Source organism: Girardinichthys multiradiatus, chromosome 14, assembly GCF_021462225.1.
Source record: "Girardinichthys multiradiatus isolate DD_20200921_A chromosome 14, DD_fGirMul_XY1, whole genome shotgun sequence".
Taxonomy (NCBI): Eukaryota; Metazoa; Chordata; class Actinopteri; order Cyprinodontiformes; family Goodeidae; genus Girardinichthys; species Girardinichthys multiradiatus.
Window position 1 is genome coordinate 46,460,713 of NC_061807.1, and position 20,224 is coordinate 46,480,936.

At 39.9% G+C, this 20,224-nt stretch overlaps 1 protein-coding gene across 1 annotated transcript in view; it reads left to right on the plus strand.

Moving 5' to 3' along the window:
- The window catches only part of afap1 (actin filament associated protein 1), a 162,904-nt gene that overhangs the window by 40,289 nt on the left and 102,391 nt on the right, over nucleotides 1-20,224 (plus strand). The window contains exons 2-3 of the mRNA XM_047386816.1: nucleotides 7,854-7,982; nucleotides 8,176-8,252. Of these exons, the coding sequence (XP_047242772.1) occupies nucleotides 7,854-7,982; nucleotides 8,176-8,252 (206 nt within the window). The remainder of the gene's footprint in view (nucleotides 1-7,853; nucleotides 7,983-8,175; nucleotides 8,253-20,224) is intronic.

Below are 20,224 nucleotides of genomic sequence, written 5' to 3' on the forward strand. Positions count from 1 at the left end.
TGAGTACATTAATTATGTACTCTTTCTACCTGTGACAGACCGATGTACTAAAGATGATGGAGCGTCAGAAGATTATAGATGGTGGAGCAGAACAGAGTTTATTGCTGCAGAGGATAATCATACATTGAACAATGTAGGTGTACAAATACAGCAGCTTTCCAGTTTTTTCTCCCCTCTTCTGTGTCAGATTCAACTTAAGTTTAGAAGTTATTTTGTTGAAAGGTAAGAAACTCTGTGGCTTTGTTATAGTTGCATTATAGGCTAAATATGTGTACATATATATTGTTGCTGTAAATTATATTGGCCATCTGAGAATATAAACAATAGCAGGAACTCCCGGGCCACTTTTTGTCCCCAGTCCGGCCATGGCAGTGCACCAATTATTGCACGACTTAATCCTGCGGTTGGAGGACCATCATGTTAAAATGAGTGAACTAACATCCTCCCTGCGATCCAAAAGAGGTTGCTCTCAACAAATGGCTCTGATGCTGCTGTAACAAGGTGATTAGGTTCACCCTCAAATAGAGTTTCGCCTGTTCCTCCTGAAAGTACCAACAAAGTGGAGAATAAACTTAGTTAATTGCACTTTTAAATACACTTAAAGGTTTAGTTAGATAACATTTAAAGTGGCAACAGGCTTACCCGGATCTAGACTGAACCCAAACTGGAGTGTGAACTGTCTGTTGTCATAAAATATCTCATGACTCCATCACCAACAACAGCATCACCTGAAATGAAGAAATAACAAAACACTGAAACATTTTCACATCTGAGTGAAAGTAATTTTTCAAGTAATTTTTACAACATTCAATTTTAGATTTTTAGCCTCCAAAGGTACAATGTAGTGGACATGCCCATTCCTGTTACTTTTTGTAAAATGGAAGAGTGGATGTTGCCTGTCTTCTTCAGAGTCCCTAACTATCTTCATGTTCACAGGTTTCTCAGATGCATGCTCCTTTAGTGGGTAAAACCATTGCAGCTTGAGTTGGTTCTTCAATCAGCATCCAACCTAGGTAATATTAATAATAATAAAATCAAACTAATGCAGCATATTGCACTCACTCAAAGAAGATTAAGTACATTTTAAAAATGTATTGAGAGAAAATTCTAATTAAAATATAGTTCAGTGAAAACATTCTGACTAAATGTTGGGAGGACGGTCTTTAGATTTGCTTGGCAGTAGTCTCTTGCAATTATTAACAATATCCATCATTATGTACACTCAGCTGTTTGCAAATGATGGTTGGCTAAATGTCCTTAGCTGCTACCGGTAGTAAACACAGCAGTAGCCATGGCAACCGTGAATTAGTTTGGCATATTGAAAGCATGAGAATTATCCATATGTCCAGAGAGCAGTGTTTATGACATTTACGTTTGTGCACCATTTATTGTTCATCTAGAGTCTGTTTCCTTTGCTCATCCCAGAGTCAACGGGCCTTTCAGAGGGGATGCAGTTTGCCGCTAGGAATCAGCGCATTTGCGCTGCGGGTCGCAGTCAAAGTTGAAATATCTTGAACTTTGACCACGGAATGCGTGGGTGCTTGCATAGCGGCGTGTGCCCCGCGTCCTGTGTCAGAACAGAGACCAGTCTATAATATTACAACTGTGACGTTCTTCTCTAAGACTATCCACAAATGCCACAAATCACTCACCATGTGTTAAATTACCTTACATTTTTCTTTGAATAATGCTCAAACCATTTTGTATTGGCTAAGTTACCATAAATTAAAGAGACAACATATTAGTAGAAAGCTTGCTAACTAACTAACAAGTAGCATTACTCCTCTAATCTTCCTCGGGTTCACCACCACTGATACTATAAAAAGTAAAGTAAAAACAACATTTCAGACCTTATACTTGGAGTGTTGTAAATCCTCCAGTCTGTTAGCAGCTTCCCTTAAGAGGTCGAACTCAGGTCTGCCTGTTGAATTTGCCATACATTTTTAGTGGGGAAAAGCTATGTGCATTGGAACTACGCAGGCTAATGCTAACCAACCAATATGCTGAGGTTGACCATTGAAGACACAGCCCCTCCTCATTTGCATAAGAGGCAGAAATGCATACAGAAATGTAAAAAGGAGAGACAGAAATAAATAGCATGGAAGAAATAAACAAACATAAACTATTAAAACATACACATAAATAAATAATTAATGAATGAAGTTGACAATTATAATGGATAATGAATACATAAGGTAAATATTACAAAGGTGAATAAATGAAGAAATTAAAAGAGATATACATTTATGTCTCATCATATAATTTAATTACTGCCTACATTTATTTATTTACTATATTTTTTGTGCATTTAATTGGATGCTTATTTATTTATTGGCATTTATTTATTTCTGTATTTATTTTTACGTATGTCAAAATTAGTCCTCCATACACCTCTTTCTAAAATTTTGGAAAAAGTATTTTATAATCAGCTGCAGTCCTTTTGAGAAACTAATTTTATTTTTCAAAAGTTGTAATCTGGCTTTAGATCCCATCACAGCACTGAGACAGCACTCTTTAAAGTCCACGATATTGCGCGATCTGTTGATGCGGGATGCCCAACTTTCTTGGTGCTCCTTGACCTCACGGCAGCAATTGATACAGTGGATCACTCAGTCCTTCTGACACGTTTAAGTCAAATTCGAGGTACGGCACCTAAATGGTTTGCTTCATACTTAACAGAGAGATCTTTCTTTGTAACGATTGGTGAAATATCTTATTCTTGGCCCATTACTTTTTTCTCTTTACATGCTACCACTTGGATCAGTCATTGCAAAACACAACCTGTCCTTTTACTGCTATACCGATGACATACAAATATATCAGCCTGTAAATTCTGACATGGATGAAGCAACTACTTCACTGTCTATGTGTGTATGTCAGATATTAAGCAGTGGCCGGCTCAAAATGTTTTACATTTAAATGAGGAAAAAACTGAAAGTATTGTATTTGGGAACAGTTCAGCAACTTGCCTCGATACTTCTCTCATCTAGACTTCTACTGTTAGATATCTTGATGTGGTTTTTTTACTTACTGCTCGTTGAACAGGCTTTCCACGCTTTTAAAACTTTGCATCTGGACTACTGTAACTCCTTGTATTTTGGTATAAACCAGTCTTTATTAATCGCCTTCAAACCATCTAGAATGCTGCTGCCCATCTTATAACAAGCATTAGGAAACAGGATCACATCACATTGATATTTAAATCCTTTCACTGGCTCCCAAATAGGTTTAGGATTGATTTTAAACTTTCAACGCTTGTTTTTGAAGTTATAAGTGGTTTGGCTCCATTGTATTTGTGTGATCTTTTAACTGTTCTTGTGCATGGCCAAGTCTTGAGGGCCTCAGATCAGCACCAGTTGGAAGAGCCCAGGTGTAAATAAAACCACTGGGGTGATCAAGCCTTTTCTGTGGCAGCTCCTCAACTCTGGAATAAACTCCAACATGTGACCTATTTTTGACCTGTGCCTCTTCAAGTTTAGACTAAAGATGCATCTACTTAAGATGGATTTTAATACTTAGAAGTGTGACACATTTTACATCTATTTTTTGTTCCATTTGTTTGTTTTTTTTTTGGTTTTTTTTGCATTTTGGTTAACCTAGTGGTTATTGTAAAGGGCTATACAAATAAATTATTATTATTATTCATATGTTAATATAGTACCTGGATTACCATTATCTTCATAAATATATGTTAAGTTGTGACTTGAATTCTGCACTTAACGAAACTTTCAATAGACACCTTCACAATGACAATAAATGTACCAATAACAGGTCAACACATTTTATATTGTCATTCTTGTTATTGTGAGCCTCCCCACAATATCGTGAGGATCCCCACAATATCGCAATAAGCATCATATCATGATAATATCGTATCGTGAGATGTGGATATTGCGACACCCCTAGTCAGAAACCTTCCCTCTTGCAACCTGAAGTTTCAAAGAGGCGACCCTCTCACTCATCAGGGAAAACTATAAAATCAAGGCACAAGGAGGGAAGGGGGGCTACTCAGCCAAGGGCTTGTGAGTCACACTTTTTCTATCTGGCACCCACCAGTGAGGTGACATTCCACTTCCCTAAAGCAGATAACGCAGATATATATAATCAAACTCTCCACCTTTATGGAGAGCCGTTTCGTTCAAAAATAAATAAATGAATACTGCTATTGATAAATTATTAATAAACAGTCCATGAAATAAATAAATATCCCCATGAAATAAAACAAAATAATTATGTTAAAGAAAATTTTATTTTACTTTATTCATTTCAAGATTTATTTAATTTATTTAAATATTTATTTATTTCATAATGCAGTTTTATTTTGTGACACTTTTATTTTGTAAAGCTACTTTACGTATTTCAGTGACTTTTACTTTTTAACCCCGTTTTTCATTTTAAGCTCTTTTTATTTCATGTTCTTATATTCAAATGAGTGGGCGGAGTTTTATCTGAGGGGCGGTGCTGGGACAGCTGGGCCGAGCTCAATTCGTGGCAGTGGCCGGCAGAAGCCTCCACTGGCTCCCTTCCCTGGCTCCGGCCGTAAAAGCCTGCCACGGCGGTTGCCACTGTTTTTGTGGAAACCAATGCTGACTATCGGCAAACGGGATGCCATTGTTGTTATTATTGTTAGCCTGTTTCTTTTAAATGATAATGTCTTTATTGTTTTTTATTTAATAAACATCGTTAGACCCATAACATAAGGTGGCTGTATTTACTTGGATGAAAAATAAATAGCACTATGTGTGTGTATGATGTGCTGAAAGGATGACGAAGACTTATTGCACAAACAGCTTCCACAAAAACAGCGGCAACCGCCATGGCAGGCTTTTACGGCCGGTCTGGCACCTTCTGGCATCCTTCCAGAATCCCCTGGCTCCCTCCGGTATGCTTCTGCCGGCCACTGCCACAAATGGAGATCGGCTGTCCCAGCGCTGCCCCACAGATAAAACTCCGCTCCCTCATTTGAATATAAGAACATAAAATAAAAAGAGCTTAAAATGAAAAACGGGGTTAAAAAGTAAAAGTCACTGAAATACGTAAAGTAGCTTTACAAAATAAAATTGTCACAAAATAAAACTGCATTATGAAATAAATAATTAAATATTTATGTACAGGTCCTTCTCAAAATATTAGCATATTGTGATAAAGTTCATTATTTTCCATAATGTCATGATGAAAATTTAACATTCATATATTTTAGATTCATTGCACACTAACTGAAATATTTCAGGTCTTTTATTGTCTTAATACGGATGATTGTGGCATACTGCTCATGAAAACCCAAAATTCCTATCTCACAAAATTAGCATATTTCATCCGACCAATAAAAGAAAAGTGTTTTTAATACAAAAAACGTCAACCTTCAAATAATCATGTACAGTTATGCACCCAATACTTGGTCGGGAATCCTTTTGCAGAAATGACTGCTTCAATGCGGAGTGGCATGGAGGCAATCAGCCTGTGGCACTGCCGAGGTCTTATGGAGGCCCAGGATGCTTCGATAGCGGCCTTTAGCTCATCCAGAGTGTTGGGTCTTGAGTCTCTCAATGTTCTCTTCACAATATCCCACAGATTCTCTGTGGGGTTCAGGTCAGGAGAGTTGGCAGGCCAATTGAGCACAGTGATACCATGGTCAGTAAACCATTTATCAGTGGTTTTGGCACTGTGAGCAGGTGCCAGGTCATGCTGAAAAATGAAATCTTCATCTCCATAAAGCTTTTCAGCAGATGGAAGCATGAAGTGCTCCAAAATCTCCTGATAGCTAGCTGCATTGACCCTGCCCTTGATAAAACACAGTGGACCAACACCAGCAGCTGACACGGCACCCCAGACCATCACTGACTGTGGGTACTTGACACTGGACTTCTGGCATTTTGGCATTTCCTTCTCCCCAGTCTTCCTCCAGACTCTGGCACCTTGATTTCCGAATGACATGCAGAATTTGCTTTCATCCGAAAAAAGTACTTTGGACCACTGAGCAACAGTCCGGTGCTGCTTCTCTGTAGCCCAGGTCAGGCGCTTCTGCCGCTGTTTCTGGTTCAAAACTCTGGGAACAGCCTATTCGTTCAGAAATTTATTTCTGTATCTTACCCTCTTGCTTGAGGGTGTCAATAGTGGCCTTCTGGACAGCAGTCAGGTCGGCAGTGAGCTGTATGCCAAAATCATCCATATTAAGACAATAAAAGACCTGAAATATTTCAGTTAGTGTGCAATGAATCTAAAATATATGAATGTTAAATTTTCATCATGACATTATGGAAAATAATGAACTTTATCACAATATGCTAATATTTTGAGAACGACCTGTAAATTAAAGGAATCTTTAAGTAAATTAAATCTTGAAATGAATTAAATAAAATAAGATGAAAATTTCTTTTAACGTAATTATTTTGTTTTATTTCATGGGGATATTTATTTATTTATTTAATTTTGAATGAAATGGCTCTCCATACACCTTTGCTTTCTTCTGCTTTTAGTCAGCCTCTCCTGTCCCTCCTCATTGGACTGTGCAATCACTCCCTGTCCCCTCCTCTGTCATTAGATAATAAGGTTATATGAGGAATGTGTGAAAGTGGTTATGTATCTAGCTTCTGTTTGAGCTCTGTGAAGGAACTGTTAGCTCTGTTGCGAAGCTTCAAAAATGATATAGTGCTGCAGCAATGGGATATTATTAGAAAAAATGTTGGCATCAGCCTTTTCCATTGCTTGTTAGCTAGCAACTGTTTCAGGTGCTGGCAGTTCAATTGTTGACTTGGCTGTTTTCATATGGTTACATAATGAACATCGCAGAAATCACATGTATCTTGGCAAGAAAGGAGCTCTATTGCTGCATGCCTGACCACATGTTATGTGCCACTGTATGAGCTGCCTTTCTCTAATACATTCCACATTCCACAGATGTCATGACAGCTTGTTAGACATAGCAAGCATTGGAAGTTTGTGTGCCAGGTGTTGTTGCTGAACTACTGTTATAGGAACCTGACCATCCTGTATGTGAGTGTTGCTGGAGCAAGAAATAGGTGAAGGCCAAGTGATGTATAATCCCAGGTTCATTTGGCATTATTAAGTCTGGTTTCCCCCTTCATTTGCAGCTGCTCTCTGTTATAATGTCATTATGGCTTCCAAAGGACACTCATTATGGAGGCTCTTGCTATGAGGGTGTGGGGACACACATCATGTACACTACTCAGCTGCTAGCTTTGGTGGTATTGAACACATAAAAGTTCTACCTGGGCATCAGTTAGTGGGTTTTCAGTCCAGCTTAGCCCAGCAGCTCTTATGCTGCTATGTATGCTGGAATGAAGTGTTTGATGATACTTTTACATCACCGCACCTTCATGCTTATAAAGTTTAATAATTACAAGCTATACATACATGCAAAAGAACTAATAAGTTATTAGGGCAAGTTGTTTCTATAAAATGTTGTTTCAGCAGGTTTTTGTGCTTCTTACTACTCTATTTGAACTTCTCTACATTTTGTCCAGTTCCAACATGCAAACTTCACTGTATTTTATTCTAGTTTAGACTGATGTCAACATAAAGTAGCACATAATGTTAAAAGAAGAATAATGATACATCACATTTTTTACAAGTTAAAATTTGAAATGTGTGCTGTGAATATCTATTTAAAGCAGGATAAACGCAGGATGTGTTTACCCTGTTTTTCAGGTGAACAAGGGTATAGATTTGAAGCCATTTGAGGGTGTAGATAATTTAAATGGTAGATGTAGTGTGATTGGTTTATATGTTGTAATGCTGTTCACTTCCTAGATACTTTTGTTTTTAATGTATTGGATAAGAGAACTGTTTAGCCTTAAAAGAAACCTCATTTCAGCATTGTGTTTGTTTTGTAGCGATGCAGGAACTGGTGACTGAGCTTCGCCTGTTCCTAGACCTGCTGGACCGAGAGTATCTGAGTGCTGGGGTCCGAGAGAAGAAGGTGCACCTCTCAAACATCCTGCACCGTGTCCTTTCAGACAAAGGTGAGACAAAGAGTCACAGATCTCAAACATCCTCCCTGATCTCAAACTCTTCCTGTTGTTGGAAAATCCTCGAACCCTGTGTTTGAAGTTGGCCTCTGAACACCCTTCTTAAGTAGGGTCAGATAGTTTGACTGTGCTTTGTTATTCCTACTGTTTACAAACTAGAATTGATGTGAGCTTTTATTCTTTGTAGAACCTAGGTCTGAGATCCACAGTGGTCTGCCAGCCCCTCCTCAGATGCCCCTCCCAGAGATTCCCCATCCCTGGCTGGTTAGTTTAACATTCTTCATTTTTGACTTTTTTTCACATGTAGGTTTTGCTTTGCTGTTTTTTGTTTCAAGTATGTGCCTTGCTTGTCTGACTCAGCAGATGTTTTTCCACTAACACTAGTCAACTCTGTCACTGTTTCCAGTGCTTTTTTGTTGCCAAAATGTTCCCATGGATCAGAAAGACAACGTTTTCTGGTTCCCGTGTTAATATGTGATGAAAGTTTTGTTTTGTTGCAAGTAATTAAGTAAAACATAAATGAGATTTACCAAACTACCAGTGCTCACCAGCACAGGTTCAATTTAGATTTCAGAATTGTTGTGAACATTCCTGCATGTTAACAATTAAGCCGCTCAGCATGGCAGGATTCTTCCCTTTGTTTTTCCATGGATATCAAAAAGTCAAGCAGCACTGGTTTGTTTTCTCCATAGCTTTTTCAAGCTTGTAGCATTATTGTGGATCCATGGAGATGCTGACAAAAGCAAAGTAGCTACTTCCTATTGAAAATGCAATCTTAGCTGTATTGGCTCATGAAGATGTCACTGTCTTCCACATGGAGATCCACAGGGGTTGGTTCTGGCTCTCTGTTATTTTCTTTTTGCACGCTCCCTTTGGCTGGCCACTGCTGGCAGTCATCTTCCTACACATGGTCACAGAAATTCAGGAAATCTTGATACTTTTTCCAAACATAAATTCTGCTAACGAGGCCATGGTGGCTGCAGCTTAGAGAGTTGGAGATGTATGGGAATGGATGAGGCAAAAGAGGATTCCCCAAAGGGAGTCATGCTGGTACCTTGGCGCCTATCCCCTTCTCCCTAACATATGTATCACCACACATCAGTAGCACCTTATTTTTAAGACACTTAGGGCATTAGGGTTGAGTATACTAAACTGTCAGCAAGCAGTAGGGTCTTGCACACCCTAGTCACAACCCCAATTTTAATGTCCTTTAGATTGCAACATTTCACATTACCACAGACAAAGATACAAACCATGTGGGAGGGGCTACGCTTTGATGGGCATCCTTCCCTCTCGACCTCCGCAAGGCTAGCTCACCAGATGGAATGGTACCTGCCTGGGGTGTTAGGTGCTCTGGTTGGTGCGTCCGGGGATAGTGCATTCTGGAGTCAAGTCCATCTGTCCTTTGCTGCTCCTGGGTGCTATGTGTTTCAAGCCTTCTACCGTTCTTGCCACTCTAACAGCTGTGCACCTCCAGTTGAAGAACTCGCTCACAAATACACACATCACTCAAAATATCCAATGGTTAAAGGTCATGCAAACATAGGTTATTACTACAGCAATATGGCCTGCCTACTTTGATGCTAGATCCAGTCTTGATTTAATAAAATCAATCGTGCAATTAGGATTCCATTTTGAGTTATCCTTTTTGTAGACCAAATCTGCCCCAGCACAATTAGGTCACCATCTTCTGGATGTTGTATGCCTGCAATGCTGCGTCAGGACCCGTGAAAAAAAACAAAAAACATTTCTTATGTCACAGGAAGTGATGTGAGTTACAGGAAGTTGTTCGAGAGCAAGTTCAGGCAGTTTTGTCTTTATCTCCATTTTTCCCTTTCATTTCACCTTGTGTTGTGCCATTAATAACATATTTTCAACAAAACAAGATTGATATTATTGTTCCCCTGTCCGTTCTGATTAAAACAATTCAAGAATGACTTCGATAACCCTTACGGTTTCCGAGTTATGGGGAGTAGTTCAGGAGTATGCCTTCCCATGTTAGAAAGCCTGCTCAGGGCAGACAGAATGAGGTGCTACACTGCATGTGTCACTGACACTGGCACTCAGGTCTGATTGGCTGATTTATTCCTCACTAGTTCTTCTCTCTGTATCTACCACTCTATATGTCTATCTGAGATTCTATCTTTCTTTCTGCCTCTCTTCTCTCACTGTTTGTCTAACTATGACGCGTGCGTGCACATACACACCCCTGTTTTAACGTCTTTGTGAGGAGTTTACATTGACTTCCATTCATTTTTATGGCATGAGCCTGACCCTATGCCTTACCCTTTGATGGTCTTCATAGGAGGCAACGTGATGGTGCCCCCTTTGTGTTAGGCACTTAAACAGCTTCTACTGCTAATCCAACACCTAGACAACAGTGAATAATCTTAAAGGGCATCTTCATAGACTTTTGCTTATAGACTGTTGTAAGCATTATAGGTAGAGTAAGTTAGCCAACATTCTACTCTTAGCAACATGCTAATGTTAGCATTTAGCTAGCATTAGCATTTTAGCAAATTGTACACTACACACTGTTTTCTTGCATACTAGATTGGGTAAATTAATGTCAGCCTTCATGCTAGTTTAGCTATTTAGCTTCTCTCTTTCCTCCTTTCTGCTTCTTTTTCTATGATCTTTCTCTCCTTTCCTCTCTTGTTCTATCCTTTCTGCATTTTTCCCATATTTTTTTTTCCTTCTCTCCATTCTGCTTCTTTCTCTCATCTTTCTCTTCTCTCTTTTCTGCTTCTTTTTCTGCTCGATCTCTCTTTCTCTTCTTTCTGTTGCGTTCTTTCATGTGTTCTTCAGATAAATGTTGCTAATTTATACTTTTTCAACTTTCTTCAGCATTTTCTGCTTCATTCATTCAGTGTATGCATTCTCACGTGCTGTTTCACAACAGCATTTTTTCTGGTTTTATTGGTTGTCTGTACAACGCTTTGTGACAGTTTTTTTCTGTTAAAGGCACTTAACAGATAAACTTGTTTACCTACAGATGAGGTAGCCATGTTGGTCAGGGTGAGTTTAACATTTAAAAGTGTACAATTTTTGCTTCCACAGAACCACTAAAATACATAAAAAACAGCCCAATAACTGAATACATGGTAGATAATATAGTGACGTGCAAGTCAGCCAGGCAATTATGATGTCACAATTACATCGCTTTTGAAACCGTGTTTTCTAGAAAAAATAAAACATTCATTTATAGCCAAAAAATGACTGAATATTTTTTTGCCATTGGACTGTTTGTAGAGGCATTAGGGACCCAAATGCAAGTATAAAAACAATCAAAAATTGGATTTTGCATTATAGGTCCCCTTTACGTCAAACCAAACCAGGTTGAATTGTGTTAAATGCACTAGATAAATCAAAGAACATGATCCTCACAATGCTGGTGGCTTTGTCCAGATAACAGTGGGTTTGTTAAAGCAGGTGCATGATGGTGTCTTCAACTCCAACTCCACCGCTATAAGCAAGCAGACTGGGGTCCTGATATTTTTTGTTGACCACACATTTCTGATATTGGTTTGGTGGAATTTGCCCTCCAGTTTCTTTTTGTACACCTACAGGGGTTGGACAATGAAACTGAAACACCTGTCATTTTAGTGTGGGAGGTTTCATGGCTAAATTGGACCAGCCTGGTAGCCAGTCTTCATTGATTGCACATTGCACCAGTAAGAGCAGAGTGTGAAGGTTCAATTAGCTGGGTAAGAGCACAGTTTTGCTCAAAATATTGAAATGCACACAACATTATGGGTAACATACCAGAGTTCAAAAGAGGACAAATTGTTGGTGCACGTCTTGCTGGCACATCTGTGACCAAGACAGCAAGTCTTTGTGATGTATCAAGAGCCACGGTATCCAGGGTAATGTCAGCATACCACCAAGAAGGACGAACCACATCCAACAGGATTAACTGTGGACGCAAGAGGAAGCTGTCTGAAAGGGATGTTCGGGTGCTGACCCAGATTGTATCCAAAAAACATAAAACCACGGCTGCCCAAATCACGGCAGAATTAAATGTGCACCTCAACTCTTCTGTTTCCACCAGAACTGTCCGTCGGGAGCTCCACAGGGTCAATATACACGGCCGGGCTGCTATAGCCAAACCTTTGGTCACTCATGCCAATGCCAAACGTCAGTTTCAATGTTGCAAGGAGGGCAAATCTTGGGCTGTGGACAATGTGAAACATGTATTGTTCTCTGATGAGTCCACCTTTACTGTTTTCCCCACATCCGGGAGAGTTACGGTGTGGAGAAGCCCCAAAGAAGCGTACCACCCAGACTGTTGCATGCCCAGAGTGAAGCATGGGGGTGGATCAGTGATGGTTTGGGCTGCCAAATCATGGCATTCCCTTAGCCCAATACTTGTGCTAGATGGGCGCGTCACTGCCAAGGACTACCGAACCATTCTTGAAGACCCTGTGCATCCAATGGTTCAAACATTGTATCCTGAAGGCGATGCCGTGTATCAGGATGACAATGCACCAATACACACAACAAGACTGGTGAAAGATTGGTTTGATGAACATGAAAGTGAAGTTGAACATCTCCCATGGCCTGCACAGTCACCAGATCTATATATTATTGAGCCACTTTGGGGTGTTTTGGAGGAGCGAGTCAGGAAACGTTTCCTCCACCAGTATCACGTAGTGACCTGGCCACTATCCTGCAAGAAGAATGGCTTAAAATCCCTCTGACCACTGTGCAGGACTTGTATATGTCATTCCCAAGACGAATTGACGCTGTATTGGCCACAAAAGGAGGCCTTACACCATACTAATAAATTATTGTGGTCTAAAACCAGGTGTTTCAGTTTCATTGTCCAACCCCTGTACTTGCTGTCTCTTATCTTGACTTTAAGTTGCTTTTGTGTACTCCTTAATAATTCCCTGTTTCCCTCTCTGAAGGGTCTTTTTTGTTGTTAAGCAGGTCTTTAGGTGATTGTCTGGTGATCCAGGCTTTGTTATTTGGGAAAGCATCTCACTGTTTTGGTGAGGATGGTGTTATTCACACAGAGGGTTTGGTAGTCGGTTACACATTCAGTCATGGCATTGATGTCCTCTTTTCACAGTTGTCTTTTTTACAGGTTGCCTCTGAACAAGGGGCTTATATTTTGAGCAGAGAAAAATAAGATTGTGATCTACTCTCTGCAGTGTCCTGGAGGGTGCATGAGAGTTCGCCGCCCAACCAGTCTGCATGTGTTGTGTGGACCTGGAGAAGGCTTTGACTGTGTCCCTCGTGGTGTCCTGTGGGGGGTGCTACGGGAGTCCGGGGCCCTTTATTACGGGCCATCTGGTGTCTGTACAAGCAGAGCAGGAGTTTGGTCCGCATTGCCGGCACTAAGTCAGACCTGTCCACTGTGCATGTTGGACTCCAGCAGGGCTGCCCTTTGTCACCGGTCCTGTTCATAACTTTTAATGGGCTAGAGGAGATCTGGTTTGGGGACCAGTGGATTTCGTCTCTTCTTTTGCAGATGACATGGTCCTGCTGGCCCCCTCTAGCCAAGACCTACAGCATGCACTGTGGTGGTTCACAGCTGAGTGTGAAGTGGCTGGGATGAAGATCAGCTCCTCCAAGTCCGAGGCCATGGTTCTCGACCGAAAAAGGATGGCTTGTCCTCTTCAGGTTGGAGGGGAGTTTCTGCCTAAAGAGGTGGAGTTCAAGTATCTTGGGGTCTTGTTCACGAGTGAGGGGAGAATGGAGCAGGAGATCGACAGACGGATCGGTGCGGCTGCTGCGGTAATGGGGGCGCTGTGTCGTTCCGTTGTCGTGAAGAGAGACGTGAACCCTTTCGGTTCACGTCTCTCTTCACGAAGCTCTTGATTTATTGGTCGTCTACGTTCCTGCCCTCACCTATGGCCATTAACTTTGGGTCATGACTGAAAGAACGAGATCCCGGATACAAGTAGCTGAAATGAGCTTCTTCCGTAGGGTGGCCGGGCTCTCCCTTAGTGATATGGCAAGGAGCTCGGCCATCTGGGAGGGGCTTGGAGTAGAGCTGCTGCTCCTCCACATCGAGATGAGCCAGTTGAGGTGGCTCGGGCATCTATACCAAATACCTCCTGTACGCCTCCCTCTGGAAGTGTTCCAGGCAGGCACATCCCACCGGGAGGAGGCCCAGGGGACTACCCAGGACGCGTAAAGGGATTATGTCTCTCGGCTGGCCTGGGAACACTTTGGGCTCCCCACAGAGAAGCTGGAGTAGGTGTTTGGGGAGAGGGAAGTCTGGGTGTCTCTGAGTCTCCTGCCCCCCCCCAACCTGGTCCCAGATGAAGTGGAAGACAACAAGTATGAGTACGAGTATAGTCAACAAAATTATCGTCCAGTAACCATTTTTGATTCAAGCTCCAGGTGGATCTCTTACAAGAATATTATCTGTATATATAAACCTCCATGGTCCATGATCAGACAGCAGTACACTATTATAAAAGCAGTTATCTACTTTAGAGGTCAATATACCCAAGACGAGAAAATAATTGATGCAAGAGAAAGTCTTATATGTTCCAAAATAACAAGAGTAAGCTATTTCACCAGATTTAAAATGTCTCTATCTATACATCAACTAAATTCAAGTCTTTCATGAAGTGGTTAATAACTTCCTTACTTTAAATGTGAGCTTGATCAACACCTGTAGAGTGGTCCACAGCTGGGTCAAACGTACAGTCCCAGTCTCTTGCAATTATATATGCCCCTGGGAGGGAAGATAAAGCCAGAAAGAGGTCAGTGAAAAAATTTGAATCATCCACATTTGGACCATAAATGTTTACAAGGTTCAAACTAGTCACAAGAAGTGAGCCCTGGATTACTAAATATCTTCCACGCTTGTCTTGGAAATTGGTTTATTGGGCACTTAAAAAGGAATTGAACCATGAATAGGGGTTATAACTCCTCTTGCCAGTGAATTATATGATGCTGCGTAAAGAGGTCCCTGCCATCTTCTGCTCATTTTATCATGGACTTCTTTAACCATATGCATCTCCTGTATGGATATAATTTTTCAACCTGAATCTTTAGTTTGTTTATGACCTCTTTTATATTATATTTATATTTCTGCAAGCCTCTACAATTCCAAGACAAAAGCTTAAGTTTTACATTTTGTGACATTTATAAAGAAAAGTACATTTTGCTGGGTGTTTATCTGAGCAATGTTAGCCACGCAAAAACCTAATCACTATGAACTCTCTGAACGTCTAAAACAAGAAAACACCGCATTTCCACCATAAGTGGTTATCTCCCTTGATTACGTCCACTTCCTTTAACCTTTAGGAACAGATCCTAAAACAATACCCCTAGGCGATAAATAAATGAAGAAATGTATCTATAAAATACAATCCAAGCTCTCCAGCTCCATATGAAATATTAAGAACCTGTTTAGTAAATTAGTACGCATAAAATGAAGATAGTGTAAAAAAATACAATGCAATAACAAACATAATACTGAAACAAACACCACTTAAATTACACCAATGGGGGGCTGAACAACCATTTGTAGCATAAAAAACGAGCATTTGTTTGATTCAACCCCAATGAGTGTTAAGCAAACCAGAACCACCTACCAAAATTTCTCTCTAAACAATTGAAGGTTTTAAAAAAACAATCATAACCAAACCTATTGTTCGAATGACCTTTCTTTGATTTTGTGTATGAACTCCTCCACCTCTGACAGTTCCTTAAATGTCACAGTCTCATACTTATGTTACCAGCATTGTAGGAGGCGATCTTAACCCATGTCTCAGTCCCAGCTCCCACAGTTGTTTACCCACCAAGCTTTACTATTTTCTCTGTTTGCGCACCAACATAGTCAAGTCATAAGGAAGCTGAACATGAATGTTCTTGTACAAAATGACCTTTTTCCTTTTCGCAGCCTCAATGATTGCAGTCTCCAGTTTGTAGCTCTGGAACTTCATTATTAGGGTTCTCGGAGGGTCTCTTGTCCCTGTCTTTGGCCCAACATGATGCACCCACTCCAGAACCATGGGTGCTCGCAGATGTATGTCCAATGAGTCTGGAAACCAGCTCTCGAGAAACGCGCAGGAATCTGGATTCTCCTCCTTCGGGCAGATTCACGAGGTGCAAATTCTTTTAAACAGGACCTCGTTCGTGCTATTAGTACAATCACTTAGCTCTTTTTTCATTTTCTCCGATACCTTCAGTATGCCATTCAGTTTGCCCATAAACTAAAACCTGTGAATGCTTACTGCCCGCAGAATCTTCTGCTTGACAAGCATGAGTTCACTGCTAACATGTCTCTCCGGGTTTTCAGCTAATGTTTCAGCCATTCCAGTGCTAGCCTCATTGCTAATACCAGCTTTCTCTGCGGGGCTAGCATCTTTGTCAGGTCTTTGGTCCAAATCTCTCCCAAATTCGGAAAACTGTGTGGCTGGCTTTCTGAATTTGGGAGAGATTTGGACCAAAGGCCTGGCAAAGGCCTCTCTCCCAAATTCGGAAAGCTCCGTCTGTGTGGCCGGTTTTCCTTTGTCCTTGGTGTTTTTAGCAGGGCCTGACATTCTCCCTTTAAAAGTTAATTTGTATGTGACCTAAAATTTCAAGTCCACGGTCTACAACAGGATAATTATACAGAGGATATCGAAGGTTGGTTTAACGTATCTGTCTAGATGGCGGCCATTATTGGAAGAGCCAATTTGGTACATTCTAACAACGTTATTATTAACATTATTTCTTTATAATTCCTTTAGGAAACCACCTAGAGACTATGCTATCAATATGCTACTGATTGGCTAAAGTGGGCGTGGGTTATGTGCAAAAACGTACCTCCGACCTTTCACTTATAAAAAATTCTCCACAAATCACTTGTGGTACCTAGAGAGCTTAAACCTTTAGGATATGTTCTGTGCATAATCCTGACAAGTACCTTTTCTAGCTAAAGTTCTATCTCAAAGCGTGTCGCTACAATTTACGATGTTTAATAAAGCTAGCAGCTTTATATCCAGTTCTGTTAAGCCAAACGCCATCGAATTTTGCACACTACTTAAGTAGACAATGCCTATAATCCCCAAAAAACATTGTGCAGTTTGGACTGCGCACTTGTGTACAAATAATTTATAAAGATATATGCTAATCAATAATGGCAATTATAAATTAGTTTTGATGAAACAAGTGTGGTGACTTTTTCAATTTTGGTCATTGTTACTAACATCACTGTAATGATAAAACAATCATTAAAATTAGGGACATGCTAAACAATATATATCATTCCACAAATAGATATGGTTATCTGAGAATAGTTAGGGTATTTTATGAATGTATTTTTTTATGAATTTTTGACTTTAGCTAAGTCAAGTCAAGTCAAGTTTATTCATATAGCGCTTTTCAGCAACAAGGCACTCAAAGCACTGTACATAAGGAAAAACATTACAATTATACAGAAAATCAAACAACAGAAAAACAAATGAAATTATATTACTAATACTGGTAAGAGCTGGTTCTAATCCAATCTTTCTAATAATTTAAAAACCTATGAATCTTTCTAAGCTGGATCACTGGTATAAAACAGTTATAGTCCAAACTCAAATACTAATAATGTTTGGCTTTTACTGTTATGAAATAGTTATAATACAATCCTTCTGAGAAATCTGAAAGTCTATTGTAAAGGAAAGCGTCTTGTGCTGAAACTAAAGAAGCTGGGTCATTGGTGTGAAAACAACTTTAGTCCAAATACAGCTCAAAATAAATGACAATATTCAATATTCAAAATGATACTGAAATCTTACCGATATATTTTGATGAATATTTTATTAATTCTGTTGAGAGACTGGCCCATTTTAGTCTGACACCCGTTAATGATGTAAAGGCAGAAAAGATTATTGGGCAACTTAATAATACCAAAGCCAAAGACCTGTATGGGTTTGATAGCGTATTTCTAAAAACCTATAAAGAAAGGTTGATCCCAGTAAAATTTATTAACCATATTTTGCATGCAAACATTTGCTTACTTTGTAAATATTTTCAGGGCATTGGTGCTCCTCATCTTAGATTTGTCACACTGAGCTCAGAAAAAACAAGAGTAACAAGGGCAAACTCTAGAGGAGAGTGCAGCATTCCAAAATGTAAGAACTCTTTTGCTAAATCCATCTTCTCTGTTGCCATGAATCAGTGGAAGACCATACCAAATGAGATTAGAACATGTACAAGTTTCTTAATGTTTGCACATTTGACAAAGAAATTGCTTTCATCAAAGCAAGTTTTCACTCATTAGTGATGAATGTGTATGAATGAAAGTATAGTTGGTTTTTTTGGAGAGTATGTGTATGAGTCTATAAGTGCATGTGTGTATGAATAAATAGGTGTGTTTATTGTATAGGTGCAAGTGTGTGACAGAAATGGTGAATCCTTGCAAGTCTTTAATATTTGGCTTATCTGAGGGGTGAGGTGTGTTATGATGCATGCTGTTTTTTTTGTTTGTTTGTTTAGTGTTGTACAGGTGGAAATTAATATGATTTGGCATAACCTGGTATCATATTTCCTGTTTTTAGGTCAATGAATTGTTGTGCACTGTCACTGTACAAATAAAATCATCATCAGTCTGTCATGGCAGATGGCTGCTCATACTGAGCCAGGTTCTGGTTCTGCTGGAGGTTTCTTCCCTATTAAAGGGGACTGTTCTTTTACATAGTTTTGCCTGTCATATGGTCTGATTTGATTCAAAGAGCAAACTCATGCCTTGTGTCAGGCGGTTTCCTCCAGGCCTTAAAAACCGCAATTATCAAACCACTGTTGAAAAAGAATAATGTAGACAAACAAATTTGCAGGGCCATCCTACATTGCTCATTTATCAGTAAGGTTATCAAAAAGCTGTGTTTTAACAATTAAAACCTTAACAATGTCCAGCCACTTTGACCTCTTCCAGTCAGATTTCAATGCTCACCACTGTACCACACAGCCCTTGTCAAGATATTCAATGACATCCACATAAATGCAGACTGTGGATGAACCATGCTGGTATCATTGGACCTCGATGCAGCATTCTGGACTGTTAATCATGTTGTCAAGTCATCAAGTCTGCTTTGCATCCACAGAATCAGAACCAAACATGGAGAAACAGCATTCAGTTCTTATGCTCCACTAATTTGGAACAAACTTAAAAAAACTGCAAAAGTGCTAAAACCCTGAGTTCCTTTATATCAATATTAAAAACCCATTTTTTAAGAATTGCTTTTGACTGTTAAACATCATTAATTTCAGTCTGTAGTGCAACTTTTATTTACTTTCCTTTATTATGCCAATGCTATGACCTTTTTCCCTATGTGTTTTTTGTTTTGCTAATGTTTTCATTACGTAAAGCACTTTGAATTTGTTGTTGCTGAAATGTGCTAAACCGATAAACTTGTCTTACTACAGGTCCTTCTCAAAATATTAGCATATTGTGATAAAGTTAATTATTTTCCATAATGTCATGATGAAAATGTAACATTCATATATTTTAGATTCATTGCACACTAACTGAAATATTTCAGGTCTTTTATTGTCTTAATACGGATGATTTTGGCATACAGCTCATGAAAACCCAAAATTCCTATCTCACAAAATTAGCATATCATTAAAAGGGTCTCTAAATGAGCTATGAACCTAATTATCTGAATCAACGAGTTAACTCTAAACACCTGCAAAAGATTCCTGAGGCCTTTAAAACTCCCAGCCTGGTTCATCACTCAAAACCCCAATCATGGGTAAGACTGTCGACCTGACTGCTGTCCAGAAGGCCACTATTGACACCCTCAAGCAAGAGGGTAAGACACAGAAAAAAATTTCTGAACGAATAGGCTGTTCCCAGAGTGCTGTATCAAGGCACCTCAGTGGGAAGTCTGTGGGAAGGAAAAAGTGTGGCAGAAAACGCTGCACAACGAGAAGAGGTGATTGGACCCTGAGGAAGATTGTGGAGAAGGGCCAATTCCAGACCTTGGGGGACCTGCGGAAGCAGTGGACTGAGTCTGGAGTAGAAACATCCAGAGCCACCGTGCACAGGCGTGTGCAGAAAATGGGCTACACATGCCGCATTCCCCAGGTCAAGCCACTTTTGAACCAGAAACAGCGGCAGAAGAGCCTGACCTGGGCTACAGAGAAGCAGCACTGGACTGTTGCTCAGTGGTCCAAAGTACTTTTTTCAGATGAAAGCAAATGCTGCATGTCATTCGGAAATCAAGGTGCCAGAGTCTGGAGGAAGACTGGGGAGAAGGAAATGCCAAAATGCCAGAAGTCCAGTGTCAAGCACTTCA